Raw genomic sequence first — 19,000 nt, forward strand, 5'->3', positions numbered from 1 at the left:
TTGTTGCAGGTTTTCCCTATTGAATCCAATGGGGAGGTAAAATCTGCAACAAACAACAGATGTTGCGATTTTTGTGGTGTAAAATCTGTGATTCCCCCGCAATAATTGCAACTCAGGGGAAAAAAAATCGTATGCTTACACAGAATTCTGTGCTTCTTCATCCAGGCCGGCCTCCTGGGATGACGTTTCATCCCATGTGACCGCTGCAGCCAAATACAGGGCTGCATAACATCAGGACATCAGAGAGGGAGGCGTTGCCATGTGTATACTTTTTTTTTTTCATTGCAGGATTTCCGCAGTGGAAATTTCAGGTGAGAAACTGCACCACAATTTGGTGTGGTTTATCGACCGGAATTCCCTGTGGGCAACAGGGCGGATTCGTTGTGTACCTTTATGCAGCGCATCTGCCCTGTGTGAGCTCACCCTAACTCTTTTATAAGAAAAACAAAAATGGCCAAATCCCTAGAAAAGAATTTAGAAGGTTTTGGATTTTGTTTCGTTTTTTTTACACCATGGTTATACTCTTAATTGCGTGTGACACTTGTGTGACTGTTGCATAATTCCAGTATTCCAGTCATGCACCTTCTCTCCAATTAGGTGAATAGAAAATAGGAAAAGTCATTTCTTTTGGAGAGTGACTGCTCTGTGACTGTTGTAATTTTTATAAAAATTAGACAAATATTCAACTTATGGGCATCTCCATATCACAGACGCATTAAGTTGAATGTAAAGTGGAACTTAATAATTTCTATTGAATTTCTTTCTTGTGCAACTAAAGTTATCTAGCCGAATGAAAACTAAAACATAAGACAAAACATAGAGTGAAAATGCTCATTTTACATCAGGGAAGCTATTTTTTTTATATAATCAGTTGGAAATAGCAAAGTTATAATATTACTTTTATTTATTCATGTTCACTAATAATAAGACGAAAGGTATTCATACACCATCCGACATGGGCCTGTAAATGAAACAGCTCGTTGATCGGTGCTTGTTTGCTCCCTTCACAATGCATGGGGAAAAGCGATCGTTACTATGATTGCTCATCCCCATACATTTCCATCATGTCGGCAGCACGTCTACTTGTTTACACAGGGAGATGTGCTGCCGACAACGATAATATTTCATGCTGTATTAACGATACAATCAGCCGATGAACGAGCATTTGGTCGTTCATCGGCTGATGGTTGCCCTGTTTACACAGGGCAATGATCGGAAATGAGCGTTCATATGAACGCTGGTTTGCGAGATAATTGGGCCGTGTAAAAAGTAGTACATAGTGCAATCTTAAAACAACATATTGTACAGTACAGAATAGGCAGCAGAAAACAATAGACACTAAAGATACTAGCCTTGCTTGAAGATAAAATCTGCTATTAAAACCATAATTTGCTTCTATTTCCTAACCTGCAGTAAATAGATGTATAGTAATTTACCCCTTTCTGATGTATGACATATACTTACGTCATAGCCAGATAGGGGAAATATGGAGTGGCTCACGGGCTGAGAGCGCTCCATACAAAGCAGGTGTCGGCTCGAGCGCGATCCCGCTCGTTTAACCTATTAAATGCCGCTGTCAATAGCGACCACAGCATTTGAATCGTTAGAAAGAGGGGATGACCTCCTCTAACAGTCCATCGCCCCCCCCCCCCCCGCCGCCGACGCTCTGGCCGTGGATTCCATTCCAGGAGATGCCCCTGACGTCTGTATCCATATATGGACGCCAGGGGCTCCTCTTGAAGTGGAATCCCCATCCAGAGCATTGCCGACGCTCTGGCAAGAGATTTTGCTCTTAGAGGGAGCCCCTAACATCACTGTCCATATATGGACAGAAATGTCAAGGGGCTCCATCTAGGAGTGGAACCCCCGGCCAGAGGGATTCTGCTCCTACAGGGAGCTACAAGGGCGCTATCTACAGGGGGTGACGTCTATGGGGGGTGCTATCTATAAGGGGGCTATGTGGCACTACCTATATGGGGCTGCGTTGTACTACATACAGGGGGGCTGTGTGGCACTACGTACAAGGGGGCTGTGTGGCACTACCTACAGGGGGCTGTGTGGCACTACCTACAGGGGGCTGTGTGGCACTACCTACAAGGGGGCTGTGTGGCACTACCTACAAGGGGGCTGTGTGGCACTACCTACAAGGGGGCTGTGTGGCACTACCTACAGGGGGATGTGTTCCACTACCGACAGTGGGCTGTGTGGCACTGCCTACAACGGGGCTGTGTGCCTTTTTTATCAGCCGATACCCGGACCCTGTCATATGAATAGAGCCTTGAGCTATGTTTTACCTGTATGTTCTACCACTAGCTAACCACAAATATGGATCAAATACTAACATAATTTTGGGCAGGAATATGGATTAATATAAAAAGGCCTCATATTTTTTCAAAGTTTATTGACATTTACAGGGAGAAGATGGCATCCACATGAATAATAATAGAACATGGAACATATTTCTGAGCAGTTTGACTGAGGGAGCTCCATGTGGTTGTGATAGCAACCAGAGGCATAGTGAAGACCTCCAGCTCTGCCTTCTGTACTTGATTGTTCAGACCAGAGGCAGGGTTTAATAGGAGATCACTGAAAAAGGCAATACACTGCAATACATTCAGTATTGCTGTATTTTGCATGAGCGATCCATCGATCGCATAATAAAGTCTGCTAGGGGTACTTTAAAAAATAAGTAATAAAAAGTTTAATAAAATTTGACAAAATATAAAAAAATTTAAGTCAACAATAATAGAAAAAAAAACTTCCCAATTTTTCACATAAAATAATGTAAACAATAAAAAAAAGAGTATCGCCACGTCTATAAAAGTCACAACTATTAAATATCATGTAACGTTATTATAATTGCAGTTGTTTTTTCAATTCCACAGCACATTTTTTTTTACATTTCTAAACACATAATATAGTACATGAAATGGTGCCATTAAAAATATAACTCGTCCTGAAAAAAACATCCCATACAGTAATGTCGACGGGGGAAAAAAAAGGATATTATTCTGGAAGAGAAGATTTCTGTTAGGCCTCATGCACACTAACCTAGCCATGTGCACGGCCGTGATTTTCGGGTCGGCCGGCCGGCCACGGAGTGACACCCGCGAGCCGCCCGCAAATCAAGGGCCGTGCACATGGCCGCGTGCATTATTTGCTATGAGCCTGTACTGCAGAACACGGCCGTAATAAGACTTATCTGTTCTTTCTGCGGTCCAGGCTCCTGGGCCATGCGCGGACTGTGGAAACCACGGTCGTGTGCATGGGCCCATAGGAATGAATAGGGCCGCAATTCTCCCGTGGATTTTCGGCCGCAAAAGCACTTTCGTGTGCATGGGGCCTTAGGGAACCCAATTTTTTCCATGTAACTCTGGATGGGAAACAATGGTCAACAGTGGATCGTCTGGTGCTGGTGCTAAAAACAAAGATTGCATTGCTTTATATTTTGATTCATCTTAAAACATGGCACAAGTAGCGATGATGGATGGATGGATGGATAGATAGATAGATAGATAGATAGATAGATAGATAGATAGATAGATAGATAGATAGATAGATAGATAGATAGATAGATAGATAGATAGATAGATAGATAGATAGATAGATAGATAGATAGATAGATGGTTTATATGCCCCTATTGTCAATTGGGCTAGCACATCAGGTACTGCTCGATTCTCAGCATATTAATGCATAAGTGTTAAGAGCAGTCCATGGCGTGGGACTCAATCCACTTTACTAATGGCTTTGGATGCCACTCAGCTGCCCGGGGTTAAAGGTGGGCCAGGTCCTGCACTTCCCAGCCAAACTGAAACCCATAGGATATTGCAGAAAATGTGGGATAAATGACTATATACTCTGTATTGCACACTGTGGCAGATCATTTTCCATGAGTACTTGCTATATTTTCTGTTGAGCAACAAAGGGTAAATCCATTTCATTAGTATAATCCTACAAAGATATTGCTGTGCTGTTTTTTCTGCAGTATACCCCTGACAGTTGTGCAGATACTGTAGATACACATATAAAGAGGCAGCTACGGTTGCTAGACAGATATACTGATTCATGTAGACCAGATTTACACAAGTGAACGGCTTGCTATCTGCTTCACTGTAGCCCTTCACTGCTCCCAAGCAAATGATGACTACCTGCAGTGCAGCACTTTGTGTTGTTTACAAAAATAACTCTGCAATTAAAAATAAGTTGTACAGTAATAAATTCACATGCAAATGCATCACAAATTACAAGGTCATTAACAAAAAGCTTTAATGCCATTTTGAGCTAATCCACTTTTTACACTGCTCATCTTTTAATGAAAGTGTCAGCGCCACATTCCAACGCTACATCCCCCTCATGACATGTTTACTGAATTTCCATCAACCATTACTGCTTCATTTCCAATAGTCCTCTCTAAAATCCTATAACATTAAGGTTATAAGAATTAGGGCACAAACATAGATGAACATTTGTGCAGTTGGTCAGTACTAACAGGGCATCTCCAGGGGCAAGTTTTACAATTCATATATCATGACACAGGGATGACAGCTGCTATCATTGGGGGAACTGCAATGTGGATATATGTTCATTTTTTAGAATTAAAAGGCACCTAATAAAATCAGTCCTGCAGACAAGAGAGTAATGTATGTACTGACCCCTGGAACTGACTATTGGGGGGGGGGGGTCCAAATTGTGGATGCGCTTATTTTACACAATAAAAGATGGGTTGTTGGGTAGAAGCATTGTGGATATGCTACTATAGAAGTGATGTAGCATTCTGTATATTTACTGTATGATGTGTCAATTAAAACTGAAATAAGTATTTTATTCTAGAAAAAAAATTGAAACAGAATCTATCAGAATCTATATTTTTTTTTAGGCAAAATCTTGTCAGTATGTCTAGTCAAATTAGGATTATAACCTACTCAATTAATCCTTTAATCTAGACAGAAATCTACTTTGCTGTTTGTTGAGTGTCAAAATAATAATAATAAAAAAAAGTAATTTCCTTATGCCATAATTGTACGTATTAAGTATTCAGGACATCATGTTTGCATTCAATATAAATTAATATGAGCCAGATCATAACTGGGTACAAACATGGTTGCACAAAAGTATGTAGATATTTGAGAAAATGGTTTATAACGGAGGCAGTTTCTCGCTGTATACTGTATGCTGATTCAATGATTATTTTCAATGAAAATTGATGTCTACAAGAGCTGCAAGGTAAACCTATGTTATTACAAGAACTGTTCAATTTGCATAATATGAATTATACTTTCAAAATTATTCACTGCAGTATAGGTACTAGGTACTGACACAAGATGTAGTTAAACCCTTTAGAAAATAACTTGTACGTGATGTATTTTAGCCTTGTATATGTGAGCTTTAAATATGGATGCAATGTATATCAATGTGTTAGCCAAATTAATTAGTAGAGAATTAACATCCAGTAGGAAATAATACCTAATAATAAAATAAGGAAAACAGAAGTGAAAAACCGACCAGATGCTACTATTATATGGCTATGATCATGTGGCAGTACCTACTGAGCGCTGATTCCCATGGGTTTTATTTACAGTGCTTTGTCTGCTTATATCTACTATACTGTCTGCCAAATCTTTAATATGCCAAATCTCCTAAATAACCCAAGTAAATTGGGTTCATTATGCCACTGCATAGGCTTACTATTTATTCAAAAGAAAGCAAAAAATAAAAAAAAAATTATTGTCTATCCTTCTGTTGTTATAGTGGAGATTTCCATTTTGCAAACTGCTATTTAAAGGGCTCTTACCACTCTTTCTATTTATCATTTTAGTTTATATGAAATAACAGATATTTTAGATGAAAAAAAAACAACAAATAATATAGCATTAAATATTTCCAAATTTTTCTTTCCACCAACCCTTGAAGCAGATAAGAGTGGCATTCATTCAAATCCTTGTTTGCCAGCAAGGGTTATATGTGGAGAAAATGAACCCGCACAAGCTCCCTCCACCCAAGGAGAAAGAGGCATAATTTGAAGCTCCTGGGCCCCTATGCATAATCTGTATCAAGCCCCCCACCTACCATGTGCCATTTATAATATTAATATCTTCTTATGTAGGCCCCATCACTCACTAGGGCGTGGGTATGACTGCGACCTTCGCATACCCTTCAGCAATGACCCCACAAGAAGAAGATAGATGTGGCTAATCTAGGCTGGGGTTCTATGGCAGCCAAAGGGTTTGCATGTATCATTCATACATGTTCATACCATCTCCTTTTAAGTGAGCAACCACAATCCACAACTAGGGTCCTATCTATTTATCCGTATTGGAGATATACATTGCTGCTGAGAGGTATGTTTTCTGGTACATTGCCACAAATGCCTTGTATACGACTGAGGTATAAGACTTTTATTGTTTTAAAAGGCTTGCCGATACTAGAAATCTTACATCCAGATTTATCTTTTATGATGGTCAAATTTCAGTACAGGTGAAGTGTCTTCAGGCATGTCCTCATATAAGACGGTAATGCTGTTTCAGGGTTTATTGGTTAGTAACAATATTTCATTTTTTTTGTAGGCACATTCATTGATTGATGTACCAGTTCCTTTTTATTGTTTGGACTTGTGGGAATGAAGAACAGCTCTTCCTTGGTTCAAGGGAAAATTCAAAGAAAATGAAAGATTTTAAGTTATAAACATGCAAGGTAATATTTACAACTTACTGTAATAAGTAAAAAGGATTAGCAAAATACATAAATGTTATAAATTAACAAATAATACATTACACAATGTAAAACAGAGTAATATTGATAAAATGATATATGTATTATTACCATGAAATGCAATAGAATCAGAATTATGTATCTTCTACTGAAAAAAAACATATGTCTCAGAGGAATATTTTGTTGAAGGGCTTTTCTTTTTTTTTTTTTATTAATTTATTAATAGAATAGGAATTAATACAGATTTCTAATACAAACTTATATTGCTCTTGTCTAATAAAAAAAAAAAGTATAGCCCATAGATTATTTTATAAAGGTCATTTTATTAAGACCTCATATCAAACAGTGGTACAAAATGAAGAAGTTTAAAACAATGTTACACATAGCAAATAGCACATCTGTACCAAGTGTACAAGGTCATTTAAAAAAAAAAACATAAGGGTATATTACATCACATATCAGTAAGTATATGTAATAGAAAACAAAAGCTAAACAAACAGCCTTTCCTTAGCAGAAGAAAATATGACATAAGATTAGATGAGGACCAGTCAATAGCAGCAGTTAACGGAGGAACGCCAAAGAGACGTCAGCCAATTTCAGACCCAAGCAACTTGAGCAATAGCAATTTATGAGCTAGTATAAAGGTTGGCTATCCAAGAGCTCCACACTTTCAGAAATTTATCTGAGCACCCACGTGCTTCATAAGTAAGCTTAAAGAGCAAGGTAGAATTAACCAATACAATCCATGCTGACAATGTAGGAACCTTTGGATGTTTCAAATTCAGGAGTATAGTCTGTTTAGCATAGAACAACAGGAGTGTCATAAGAGATCTGACAGCAACAGTAGGTAAAATTTCTTATAGCATTAATAAAAGACACATTCTGGGATAAAGTATACGAGGGAGTCCTATTTTAAACTCAAGAAATTCCATTACCTCAGCCCAGAAAGTATTAATAATCGGACATTCCCAGAACATATGTAGGAAGGGGCCCTCAGTTCCGTGGCACCGTGGACAGATAGGAGTAGGTATACGTCTCATTCTAAACAATTTGGAAGGGGTGTAGTAAATCTCATGGAAACATTTCAATTGAATAGGTCGGTCCCTTGTAGATAGCAAGGGACCTGTTAGAGTGGATAGCATTTCTTTATGATTGTTTGTAGACATAGAGGAAAGAGTCTGAGACCAACGATTCAAGGCTCTATCAAGTTTATTAGAAGATACAGTCAGCAACTGCCTATAAAGTACAGATAATGGTTAAGCCAATGTCTCCTCCTTAACCTAATCCTCCAGCGGGAACATACAAAGTCTAACGTTATATCCTGCAAATTGCGACCAGAGAGCATGTTTAAGCTGAAAATAGCGGAACCTGAGATGAGTCAGGATCTGATGTTTCGACCGGAGTTGTGTAAAATTAGCTACTTTATCATTAACTACCACATCCTCCAAGGTCAATATACCCAGGGTTGCCCATTCACTAGGGTTAGGGAGGCCCTCAACTGGGATAGGAGCGGGTTATACCAGAGTGGCGTCCTGGGTGACCAGGACCCCTCTTCTGAATTAAAGAGAAAAAATATCTTTGCCAGACCTTCAGAGTAGTTTTCATTAGGATTGTGAGTAAGTGTCCCAGAGGGGGCTGTCTATATACAGAGTTCACAGGGCTTTATAGGAACCGAGAAGTGAAGCTTCCAGTTCAGTATAGGGATTAAAGTGTCTATGGGTAAACCACCACCAAACAAACACCAGTTGGCTGGCAAGAAAGTAGAGGTATAAATTCGGGAGGGCCAGTCCATCCTGCTCATTGGGCAACTGTAGTGTGCCTAAAGCGATTCTAGGAGTAGCTTCTGCCCAAATAAAAGATCTAAGATTCTTGTCGATGTTGGAGTACAGGGATAATGGAAGCCCCACTGGAGAATTGTGAAAGAGATATAAGAATCTCTGTAGGGACTTCATCTTTAAAATTCTGCCAATAATTGTGAGGGCGAGGTGCTTCCATCTATCAAAGTCTGTTTGAAGACGTTGTACTAAAGGAGTGATATTATCAGGTATAAAGGTACAAATATCTAAGCTAATCACTATACCCAGATAAGTAATTTTTTCTGCCCATTGCAATGGAGAAGGGGGTGCAGGTGTCCTAACCGCAATGTCTATCACCATTATCAGGGATTTTGACCAATTCACACAGAGGCCAGAGAAAGATGCAAATAAATCAAATAGGGACAACATCCCCTGTAGAGACGGACCTGGATCATTCAGGAATAGTAACGTATCATCTGCGTAGAGAGAGACACGTTCATCCCTTTCACCCATTAGAAAAACCCTTTATATCAGGAGAGGCTCTTGTAGCTAACGCTAGTGGCTCAATGGCTAATGCAAAGACGGAAGGGGATAGTGGGCAAACTTGTCTAGTCCTACGAGCAAGTGTGAATGAGGGGGAGATGTGACAATTGGTTTTAACACTCACTATAGGTTGGGAGTATAACAACTGCACCCATCGGATAAACGTGGGTCCAAATCCAAATTTACCTAGCACGGACCACAGATAAGTCCACTCTACCGAGTCGAATGCCTTCTTAAGATCCAGAGAGGCCACTATTCTGGAGCCACTTGTCCCTACAGTAGATGATATATTAGTGAAGAGCCATCGGAGATTGACATCCGTAGCCTTCCCTGGCATGAAACCAGATTGGTCTGGATGAATAAGATGAGAAACTAATTTTTGCAGACACATTGCCAGTATTTTGGCCAATATTTTAATATCACAATTGAGTAGTGAAATAGGTTGATATGAACCACAGTCTGTAGGATCTTTACGGGGTTTGGAGTTCAACAATATAAGAGCCTCTCTCATAGAAGGGGGAGGGTATTATTCCCATTGAAGGATTGAAAAAGATGGAGCAAATGAGGTGCAATTAGTTCAACATGTAATTTATACCACTCTATGGGTAAACCATCTAGACACGGGGTTTTCCTATTGGCAAAGGATCTATTAGTCTCAGTAATTTGCTCTATAGTCAGGTCAACTTCCAGCAAATCAACATCCTCCCTATCCAGAGTGTGGAACACAATAATATTCCATGTATGTTTCCAGTTCCGATGGAGTATTTGAGACCTTAGAGCAGTATAAATCAGAGTAAAACTTAGCAAAGTTGTCATTAATGATCAGAGGGTCACTAACGGGCATCCCAGTACCAGAGGTGACTTTCGGGGTGGTGTCCTCTCTAGCCAAGTAAGATAACAAAAGACCATTCTTATCCCCTTGTTCAAAAACCCTCTGTTGGGCGTACAACGTTTTCTTTCTGGTGAGTTCAGTCAATAAGAGGGTATATTTACGTTGCTTTGCAGAGAAGGTAGTAAAGGCAGAAGAGTCCCTAGTCCTGAGATATTCCCCCTCCACTGCAACAGCTCAGCCTCTAAGATCGTACGTTGTTCAGCCAGGCTCTTCCTAGGTGAGGATATTGCCCGTATAATCACCCCTCTGGTATATGCCTTAATGGTGTCCCATACTAAATTGATATCAGTTGAACCAGAATTAATAGTCCAAAAGTCCACAATTTCTTTCTCCAAAGAGGTTGCTACTTCAGCACAGGAGAGCCATAGGGGACTCAATCTCCAGATCTTACGCCTTGCGCATCTATGACAAATACTAAATAAGCGTCATTGCCGAACACCAAATCTATTTTGGAGAAGGACCTATAAGCGGGCGAGTGGCACGAGTAAGCTATAGACTCAGGGTAGCGAGCCTGCCAAATTTCCTTTCAATTATATGTTGCAACCCAGTTAGCTAAGGGATTATCACAGCCTGGGACTCCCCCCAGTTTATCTAATTCAGAGCACAGCAAAAGATTAAAATACCCGAGAATCAGAAGGGGAGCAGGACCAAATTCCGCTACCAGCAGCATTATATCAGAAAGTAGTTGGAATGTGGCTGGAGGGGGATTATAGACATTCACTATAATGAAGGATGTAAAATGGAGCTGACATGACAAATCAATGAACCTCCCTTTTGGATCAGTTTTAACAGATGTAACAATACATTGCAAAGATTTAATGACCAGCAAAGAGACACAGGAGTAATTAGAATAAGAAGCATGATAGCCATGTCTGACCCATAGACCCATGGTTGCAGAAGAGCTCGTAATTTAGGACCAAGTAAATTAGTCTCTTGCAAAAGTATAATCTACGAGTTGTACGTGGAAAGAACATTGAAGACTAAGGACCTTTTAAATTTGTCATTAAGTCACCGCACATTCCAGGAGATCATTTTAATATGGTTTAACATCTCCATGAATGGAATTTAGGTCAAAACAGACCCGGATGGGATCAATAAACAGGGGTGGAACATAGAAGCTATGTCCCCTTTGGAAACTTCCAACTGCAGCACTCCCATAGATCAGTTTGCCAGTCCACATGGTAAAAAAGTTTACATATACATAAATAGATAAGTATGAAAGGCAGAAACAAATAAACCCAAGCCAACCCACCCTACCCATTCCCCCGAACTTGAGACAGGTTTCCTACCCAAATGTAGCATGTAGCAAAAAAAAATAAAAAAAAAACAGAAACAAAAGTACAAGGTATGCTTAAATGCTTATCAAAAGGGGGCAACCCCCTTCCCCTAGAATGCATCAAGGATTCTTAAACAAAGCCAATAGGCTCAATAGAGCTGCGACATGAAAGACAGGATTATTACGGTAAAATATCCAAATCCTGGTATATCTCCCAACACTCATCATGACAACTTTAGACTGGGGATCTGGTTCAGGCAGCAGACCCTGACCAAAATTGCCACCGAATGGCGTAGTACATGTCAGATGACAGCATGTCAGATGACAGCAGCACATCAGGAGGGAATCGGCGATGCCAGGGAGGATGAAGATGGATTAGGTTTGGTGCTGGCGGAGCTTTACCACTGCATATCTGCTCCCGCCAGCGTCCAGGCCACGCCCCCTGTATAGCCCATAGATTAGTCCATAGAAATGCATCTATAGGATAATTAAATGGATTAAAAATGGCGGCAGTCATGTGACCCACATTATATCTAAAAACAAGTAAACCCCATGAATCCAATTTATTAATATAAAATAAAATTAGGTGGATAAGCTTTTAATGAGATTTAGTCATTGGTTGCTCCTACGAGTTTCCAAGGCCAAATATATATTACATATAACTTATATGATATGTACACAGTTTACACTCTATTACATTTGTTACTTTCTTATCCACAGTTGTATATTTATTTTCAAGTTTCTTCTCAAGATAAGCAAATCAGTTCTAAACCAAAAGAAGTCTGTCAGACATTTTGGTGCCAATAACACATACTTCTGCAGTCATTAAAAAAAACTAGATGTAGCATGAACATTTCATATGCTGCCATCAACTACTGTGCTTTCAAGGCCCATCTGTGCAGTAGTCATTGCAAGATATATTGCGCTCACAGTAAATGACTCTGAAGTCAAAGGCTGGTGATGCCCAAGATGCCAACAAGCCAATTATACAACAGAGTGGAGAACTGTCCCTATATTACACTCTAATGAGTTATCTGATTTAATTATATTCAATGCAAAGAAAATAAAATTTTTAAGTCCTTCTCTTTTAAGAAAATGGCCAAATGATCAAAGGTCATATGAGCTACAGTATTTACATGCATTCACTACTATATTAATTGTACCTACTCAATGGCTATGTAAACCTTTGAGGTGAATTTTTTTTTAAACAGGTCAGTCAGTGTGTTTGGTGTAACTTTATAATTAGTCTTTATTAAAAATGTGTTTTACTTTTTGAGATACAGCTGCTCTGTATTCTCTATACAGAGCAGCTGTATGTAGCGCTAAATCCTGTTCCCGTCTTGTCCGTGGGAGTGCCGGGTTCAGTGACAGCGGGTCATGCGTGTCTCCGACACGCAAGATCCACCTATAATCTATCACATCTAAGTTCATAACTTAGATGTGATAGATTACAGATGTCACGCAGGACCCGCTGACACTGAACCCGTCAGGTCCGTGGGACTGACAGTTTCAGGTAATGGCGAACGATACAGCTACTCTATATAGAGAATACAGAGCAGCTGTATCTCAAAAAGTAAAACAAATTTTTAATAAAGACTAATTATAAAGTTACACTAATCACACTGACTGACCTGTTTTTGTTTTTTTTTTAAAAATGCCCCTCAAGGGCGCACAAGGCAGAATTGGGGAGTAAACGGGCAGTATAGATTCAAGAAATTCACACCTAATAGCCACAGTGGACGAACAGGAGATATATTGATAGTCATGTGCAGTACTGGATATACATCTCAGGACCCTGTAGGCACAGATTGTTTTGCGCCTTACACTTTGCCTATGAAGCAGGCAACACCTTAAAGGAACAGTGTCACCAAAAATAATTTTTTAATATGTTAAAGATGTTAGTGCTTTATTAAAAACGTTTGGATTAATTTGTGTGTTTGTGTGTTACTTTTTTATATTTTTACACTTTTTCTTCCCTATGGGGGCTGCCATTTTTTTTTCCATTTCTGTATGAGTCGATTAACGACACATACAGACATGGAATACGGCAGCTCCAGTCCCATAGGGACTGCGAACGGGGCCCGTTCCATCCACTATCGTGTACGCTGCTGTGTGGGAACGACGCATGCACCGCTCCCACACAGTTCAATTTGAAATGCGCGCCGTCCGGCGCCATTTTCCTGTGGACCGGAAGTCGCGGCCGGACAGTAAGATTACTACTTCTGGACGCGGCTTCCGGACTTGTGCACATGGAGCAGCGGCAGCAGACGGAGCGGATGGACCGGAGGGAGCGGCGGCGACTGGAGCAGGTAAGTTATTTCTATGTATGTTCGTGTTTCAGTGTGTGTTTACTACTGTATGTAAACCTACTACACTGTGTGTTAGCTCAAAAAATGGCGACACACAGTGTAGGAGGTTAGACCGTTCAAACCCCTCGTTTCTCCCGGCACTAGCCAGGATAAAGGAGGGGGGATTCTGAGAGATCACTAGAGCGAGGGATTTTTACCCAATTTTGTAGCATAAAGCAATGTGGTTGCTTTACCACATGCAATACTGCAATTTTGGGAATGGCTCCATCTAGTGACCAGTGCTGGGAAATATTATAAATTGAATCCAATTTATAATATTTCCTGACTCGTGAAAAAAAATAAAAAAATTAGAACAATGTTTAATCACCTACACACTAATTGTTTAACTAAAAAAAACAAAACATGGTTTTCAATATTTCTAATTGCTGTCATTCAGAAGGGACATTAACCGCTTCCCGTCGTAAACAACTTTCAGATTTTCATTTTCGTTTTTTCCTCCCCACATTCCAGAAGCCATAACGTCTTTATTTTTCCATCGATATAGTACTATGAGGGCTTGATTTTTGCGGGACGAGTTGTAGTTTTTTGTAGCACCATTTATTTTGCCATATAATGTACTAGGAAACGGGAAATAAATTATTTGTGGGGTCGAAAATGAAAAAAACAGTGATTCCTCCATGGTTTTTTGCGCGCCGTTTTTACGGAATTCTCTGTGCAATTAAAACAACATGTTAACTTTATTCTGTGGGTCAATATGATTATGCCGATACCAAATATATATCATTTTTTCTATAGTTTACTACTTTTACATGTAAAAACCTAAGTGTAAAAAAGAAAATTTATTTTGCGTCGCCAAATTCCGAGAGCCATAAGTTTTTTATTTTTCCGTCGATTAAGTGGTATGAGGGCTTATTTTTTGCAGGATAAGCTGTAGTTTTTAATGATACCATTTTGGTGTACATGCGACGGTTTGATCACTTTTTATTTCATTTTTTGTGGGAGATTAGGTGACCAAAAAATAGACATTCTGGCGTTTACATATTTATTTTTTTACGGCGTTCACCATGCAGGTTAAATAATGGTATATTGTAATAGTTCAGACTTTTACGGACGCGGCGGTACCAATTATGTTTATTTATTTATTTTTTTACAAAAAAAGGGGGGGGGGCATAGAGGGGATAGAGGGGAAAGTAGTATGATCGTGTTGAATTGAAAAATAATAAATACTTTATTAATAAATGGTTAAAAATGGCAATGTTATATGTGGAATTAACAGTAACAATGACCCCTCAATGACACTGTAGACAAATTAATGTCTTAAGTGAACATACTCTGTTGTGAATAAAATTACTGGCCTTCAACCTGTATGGGACAATTAGCCTCCATCTGGGGACGCGCGTTTCGCCGGTATTTCCGGCTTCTTCCAGGGGTGGTGGCCGCCGAACAGACGAGCTTCAAATAGGTAAGATTTTAGATTTACACCAGAGAGAGCCAATCAGTAATTTTGTTGAATAATTCAAATATTACAGTGTGTAGTGATACTTCCGGGTACGTCTTTGATTGTCTCAAATGCTGACAAAACATAATCACATACAGGAAACTGAACTATCAATCGAAGATAATCCATAAATACTAGAAAGCACTAAGAGAACATGTTCATATGAAATGTATAACACTGATTAGCTATATACATGACATATTTAAAGACATAAACAGATCACATGCTGTGAAATCTTATCAGTGTAAATTTGGATATGTAATAAATGTCAAAATCTGTATATTGAAAATCATCATATAGAGATGCGTAACCAATTGTAATGCATTGAAGAATAATTTAGCCGAATACATAAAATAGATTGAAATTAGGTAATTCAAACTATTCAGACCCCCAAGTTCTATGATAGCTAGTAGTATAATTAAACAATAAGATGATAAAGAAAGAATCCTCACAAACTAGTCTTAGTTAAAAAAAAACTGATAATAAATGGTGGATTTACAGATTTAGAAATTTTAGAGAAAAAATCCCAGGTAGCATAATGGGTATTCTCAAAATAGTTATCATAGAAAGCAGCCAAAATTGAAGTTCTCATTCAGACCATGAGGTCTAACCGAATTCATTTGAAAAATCCATTCGCTTTCTTTCCTTAACAGAATCTCATCCAAATTACCACCCCTCATGCCCATATTGATCTTACAAATTGCCCAACCCTTGAGGACACGCCAATCAAGGTTGTGTCTTTCCTTGAAATGTCTGGCAATTGGAGAGGGGGTAAATGGTTTATTTTGGATTTGACTTTCTTGCTTGTTTTTGTCATAATTGATTATTGATCTTATATGCTCCCCAATACGTATTTTCAGTGCTCTAGTGGTTTTACCCACATACCTTAACCCACAGGGGCATTCGAGACAGTACACAACCCCAGCTGAGGAACAATTCAATTGTTCTTTGATACTATATTGTAAACCGTAGCCATCCATGAATTGTTTTATTGTTATTAGAACTGTGCAGGCTCTGCATAGTTTACATGGGAAAAAGCCAGAATTCTGGCTCTTCCTCATAGTATCACTTCGTGTAAAGTGACTCGCAACCAGGAGGTTGGAGATACTGGTTCCCTTACGGTACCCCGAAATGGCTCTCTCTCCCAAAATCTGATTGAGATTAGGATCGGATTTGAGAACAAGCCAATGTCTGTTAAGAATCTCCATCATAATGTCCCAATCTGCGTTATAATTGGTAATGAATCTCGGTTGGGTAGGAAATTTCTTAATTTTGTTAACATCTCCATTTTGTTCTTTCTTAGGGATGAGTAGTTCCTCACGGTTGGTTCTTAAAGGGAACCTGTCACCAGCATTTCACCTATTAAACTTTACTTATCCCTCACTGGCTGCTGCTATCAAAAGTTTATTGGCGTTATCCCTTCTCCTAAACTCTTCTGACTGTAAATAACGGTCTGCAAACATTTTGTGCCTTTTATCGTAATAATCCGGTGTCCCTTTGTGCGCACACAAAAGAAGAGGACATCAATACACAAGCACAGGATTGTGTGTGCTGGGGGGAGGCAAGGAGCGATCAATCAAAAGTAAGAAGGCGAGGTAAACTCGGAAAGACTTGAGTAATGAAGATTTGACTCTTTTCAAACTAAGATTTGACTCTTTTATGCTCATTAGCATACGGCGCGGGACCACTAAAAAACTGAATACTACAGCTACAGAGCCGACCAAGAAGACAATTATAGGTTGTAGGTGAAATGCTGGTGACAGGTTCCCTTTAAGGCTACATTATAAGCCTCTTTGATGTTGTGATTAGAGTAACCCCTCTCTTGCAGTCTGACTTTAAGTTCTATTGCCCTTTGTTTAAAAATGGGAAAAGTTGAATAGTTTCGTCTTAATCTAAGAAATTCTCCCTTGGGAATTGCCCTGATTGTATTCTTGGAATGTGCACTCTCAGCAGCCAGTAGGCTATTAGTTGAGGTTGTTTTCCGAAAGAGATCTGTGTGGAGATTACCCTCATTGTCAGTAAAGATAAGGACATCTAAAAAAGGTATTGACTGGCGGTCATATGTAAGTGTCAATTTGAGGTTGAGACTGTTTTCGTTGAGTGTTGCAATGAATTTCTCTAGATCAGACGTGGTGCCACTCCAGATGACAAAAATGTCATCTATATAGCGCCGCCACAAACAGACTTTGTCTGTCAAAATGTGCAAATTTTCACTGATAGATGTTGGCAAACGTAGGAGCTACAGCTGCTCCCATTGCTGTGCCCCTAATTTGTAGGTAAAACCGCCCATCAAATATAAAATAATTCCGCGTTAGAATAAATTTGAGAGCTTTAAAAATGAATTCTTTCCTGACTGGGTTGAAGTTCAAGTCCCTAGACCGAAAATACTGAACCGTTAAGCAGCCTTTGGTATGGTCAATGCTTGTATATAAGCTCTCCACGTCACAAGTAACTAAAATTTCATCTTGATTAAGATTTATCCCATCAATCTCCTTAAGTATCTGCATAGTGTCCCTGGTGTGGGAAGGTAATCTTGACACTATGCCTCGGAGTTCATTATCAAGACATTTGTTGCATTTGTCCGTGAGGTTTTCCACACCAGAGACAATTGGCCTACCCGGTGGATTGCTAAGATTCTTGTGAACCTTGGGAAGCATGTAAAAAATGGAGACTCTGGGATCATTGAGTGTAATTGCCCCTGCGGTAAATCCATCTGAAATCAAATCTGTATACTCACTGAGAAATTGAGCCATGGGGTCCCCCCAAAGCGGTTTATAGCATTGTTTATCCATCAGTTGTCTCTTGGCCTCGTGTACATATTGCTCTTTGGGCCAGATGACTATGTTTCCACCTTTATCTGACTGTTTTATAACAACATCTTTTAATAGTCGAAGTCTCTGTAGTGCCTGACGTTCCTCTTTTGTGATGTTATCCTGTATCTCATGATACGGGAGTGAGATTATGTCCTTGTTTACTAAATCCCCAAAAAACGTGACTGCTGGACAAATATCCATAGATGGCATTGTAGTAGATTTTGGTTTTAAGAAATTCCTACTTGGAGGTTCCGCTGTATGTATCATCTCAACAGTGTTACTCTCATATAGAAGTTCCTCTAAGTCTCTAAGCACTAACGTTTCTTGTCCCGTAAGGTCTTGCATATTTGGGGTGAAGTCTATATGCTTTATCTTTATTTTTTTACTATGCTCTAGGGGGAAAATGGGAAAAGGTTTTTTTTTTGAACTTTAAATTTTTAAATTTATTTTTTTACACAAAAAAAACTTTATTTAACAAATTTTTACTTTTTTTATTAGTCCCCCTAGGGGACTTCAACCAGCGATCGTTAGATCGCTTGCACGATATACTGCAATACTAATGTTTTGCAGTATATCGTGATTCTGACAGGCACCTATTAATCCCTGCCGGAGGACCTGGGGGCGTTCATTAAGCCCCCAGGCAGCCATAGCAACCATCGCCCGCCCCCCCCCCCCCGCGCGATTGCGTTGCGGGGGGCACGATGAGCTGTTAGAGGGGTTCACCCCCCCTCTTTCTGATGATTTAAATACTGCGGTCGGTATTGACCGCAGCATTTAACGACTTAAACTAGCGGGATCATGCTCGAGCGCGATGCCGCTAGTTACTCCGAAGTGTCGGCTGTAACATACAGCCGACACCGGCATCGTATGGAGCTCCATACTTCCCCTTCCCGACTTTGGCATATGGATACATCAAATGTCGGGAAGGGGTTAACCCCTTAATGACCAGGCCATTTTGCGCGTTAAGGACCAAGGATTATTTTTTGTTTTTTCACGGTCGCATTCCAAGAGTCGTAACTTTTTTTTTATTCCGTCAACATAGCCGTATAAGGGCTTGTTTTTTGCGGGACGAGTTGTATTTTGTACCATTTTTAGATGCTTATATATATCGATTAACTTTTATTAACTTTATTTTAGGAGAGAATTGAAAATAAGCAGCTATTC

The 19,000-nt window shown here is 39.5% G+C and overlaps 1 protein-coding gene across 5 annotated transcripts in view; it reads left to right on the forward strand.

Annotated features, from left to right (window-relative positions):
• Positions 1–19,000, forward strand: part of RTN4R (reticulon 4 receptor) — a 243,255-nt gene that overhangs the window by 131,451 nt on the left and 92,804 nt on the right. For 3 of the 5 annotated variants that reach the window (XM_075831081.1, XM_075831074.1, XM_075831095.1), the window contains one exon: positions 6,565–6,691. The exons of 1 other annotated variant lie outside the window; for it this stretch is intronic. Coding sequence is in view for 1 of the 4 variants with exons in the window: in XM_075831095.1 (XP_075687210.1) it covers positions 6,685–6,691 (7 nt within the window). In the remaining 3 variants the exon portion in view is untranslated. Of the gene's footprint in view, positions 1–6,539; positions 6,692–19,000 lie in introns of those variants that run through there. One more of the 5 variants, XM_075831084.1, reaches the window with a different exon arrangement.

Source organism: Rhinoderma darwinii, chromosome 1, assembly GCF_050947455.1.
Source record: "Rhinoderma darwinii isolate aRhiDar2 chromosome 1, aRhiDar2.hap1, whole genome shotgun sequence".
NCBI lineage: Eukaryota > Metazoa > Chordata > Amphibia > Anura > Rhinodermatidae > Rhinoderma > Rhinoderma darwinii.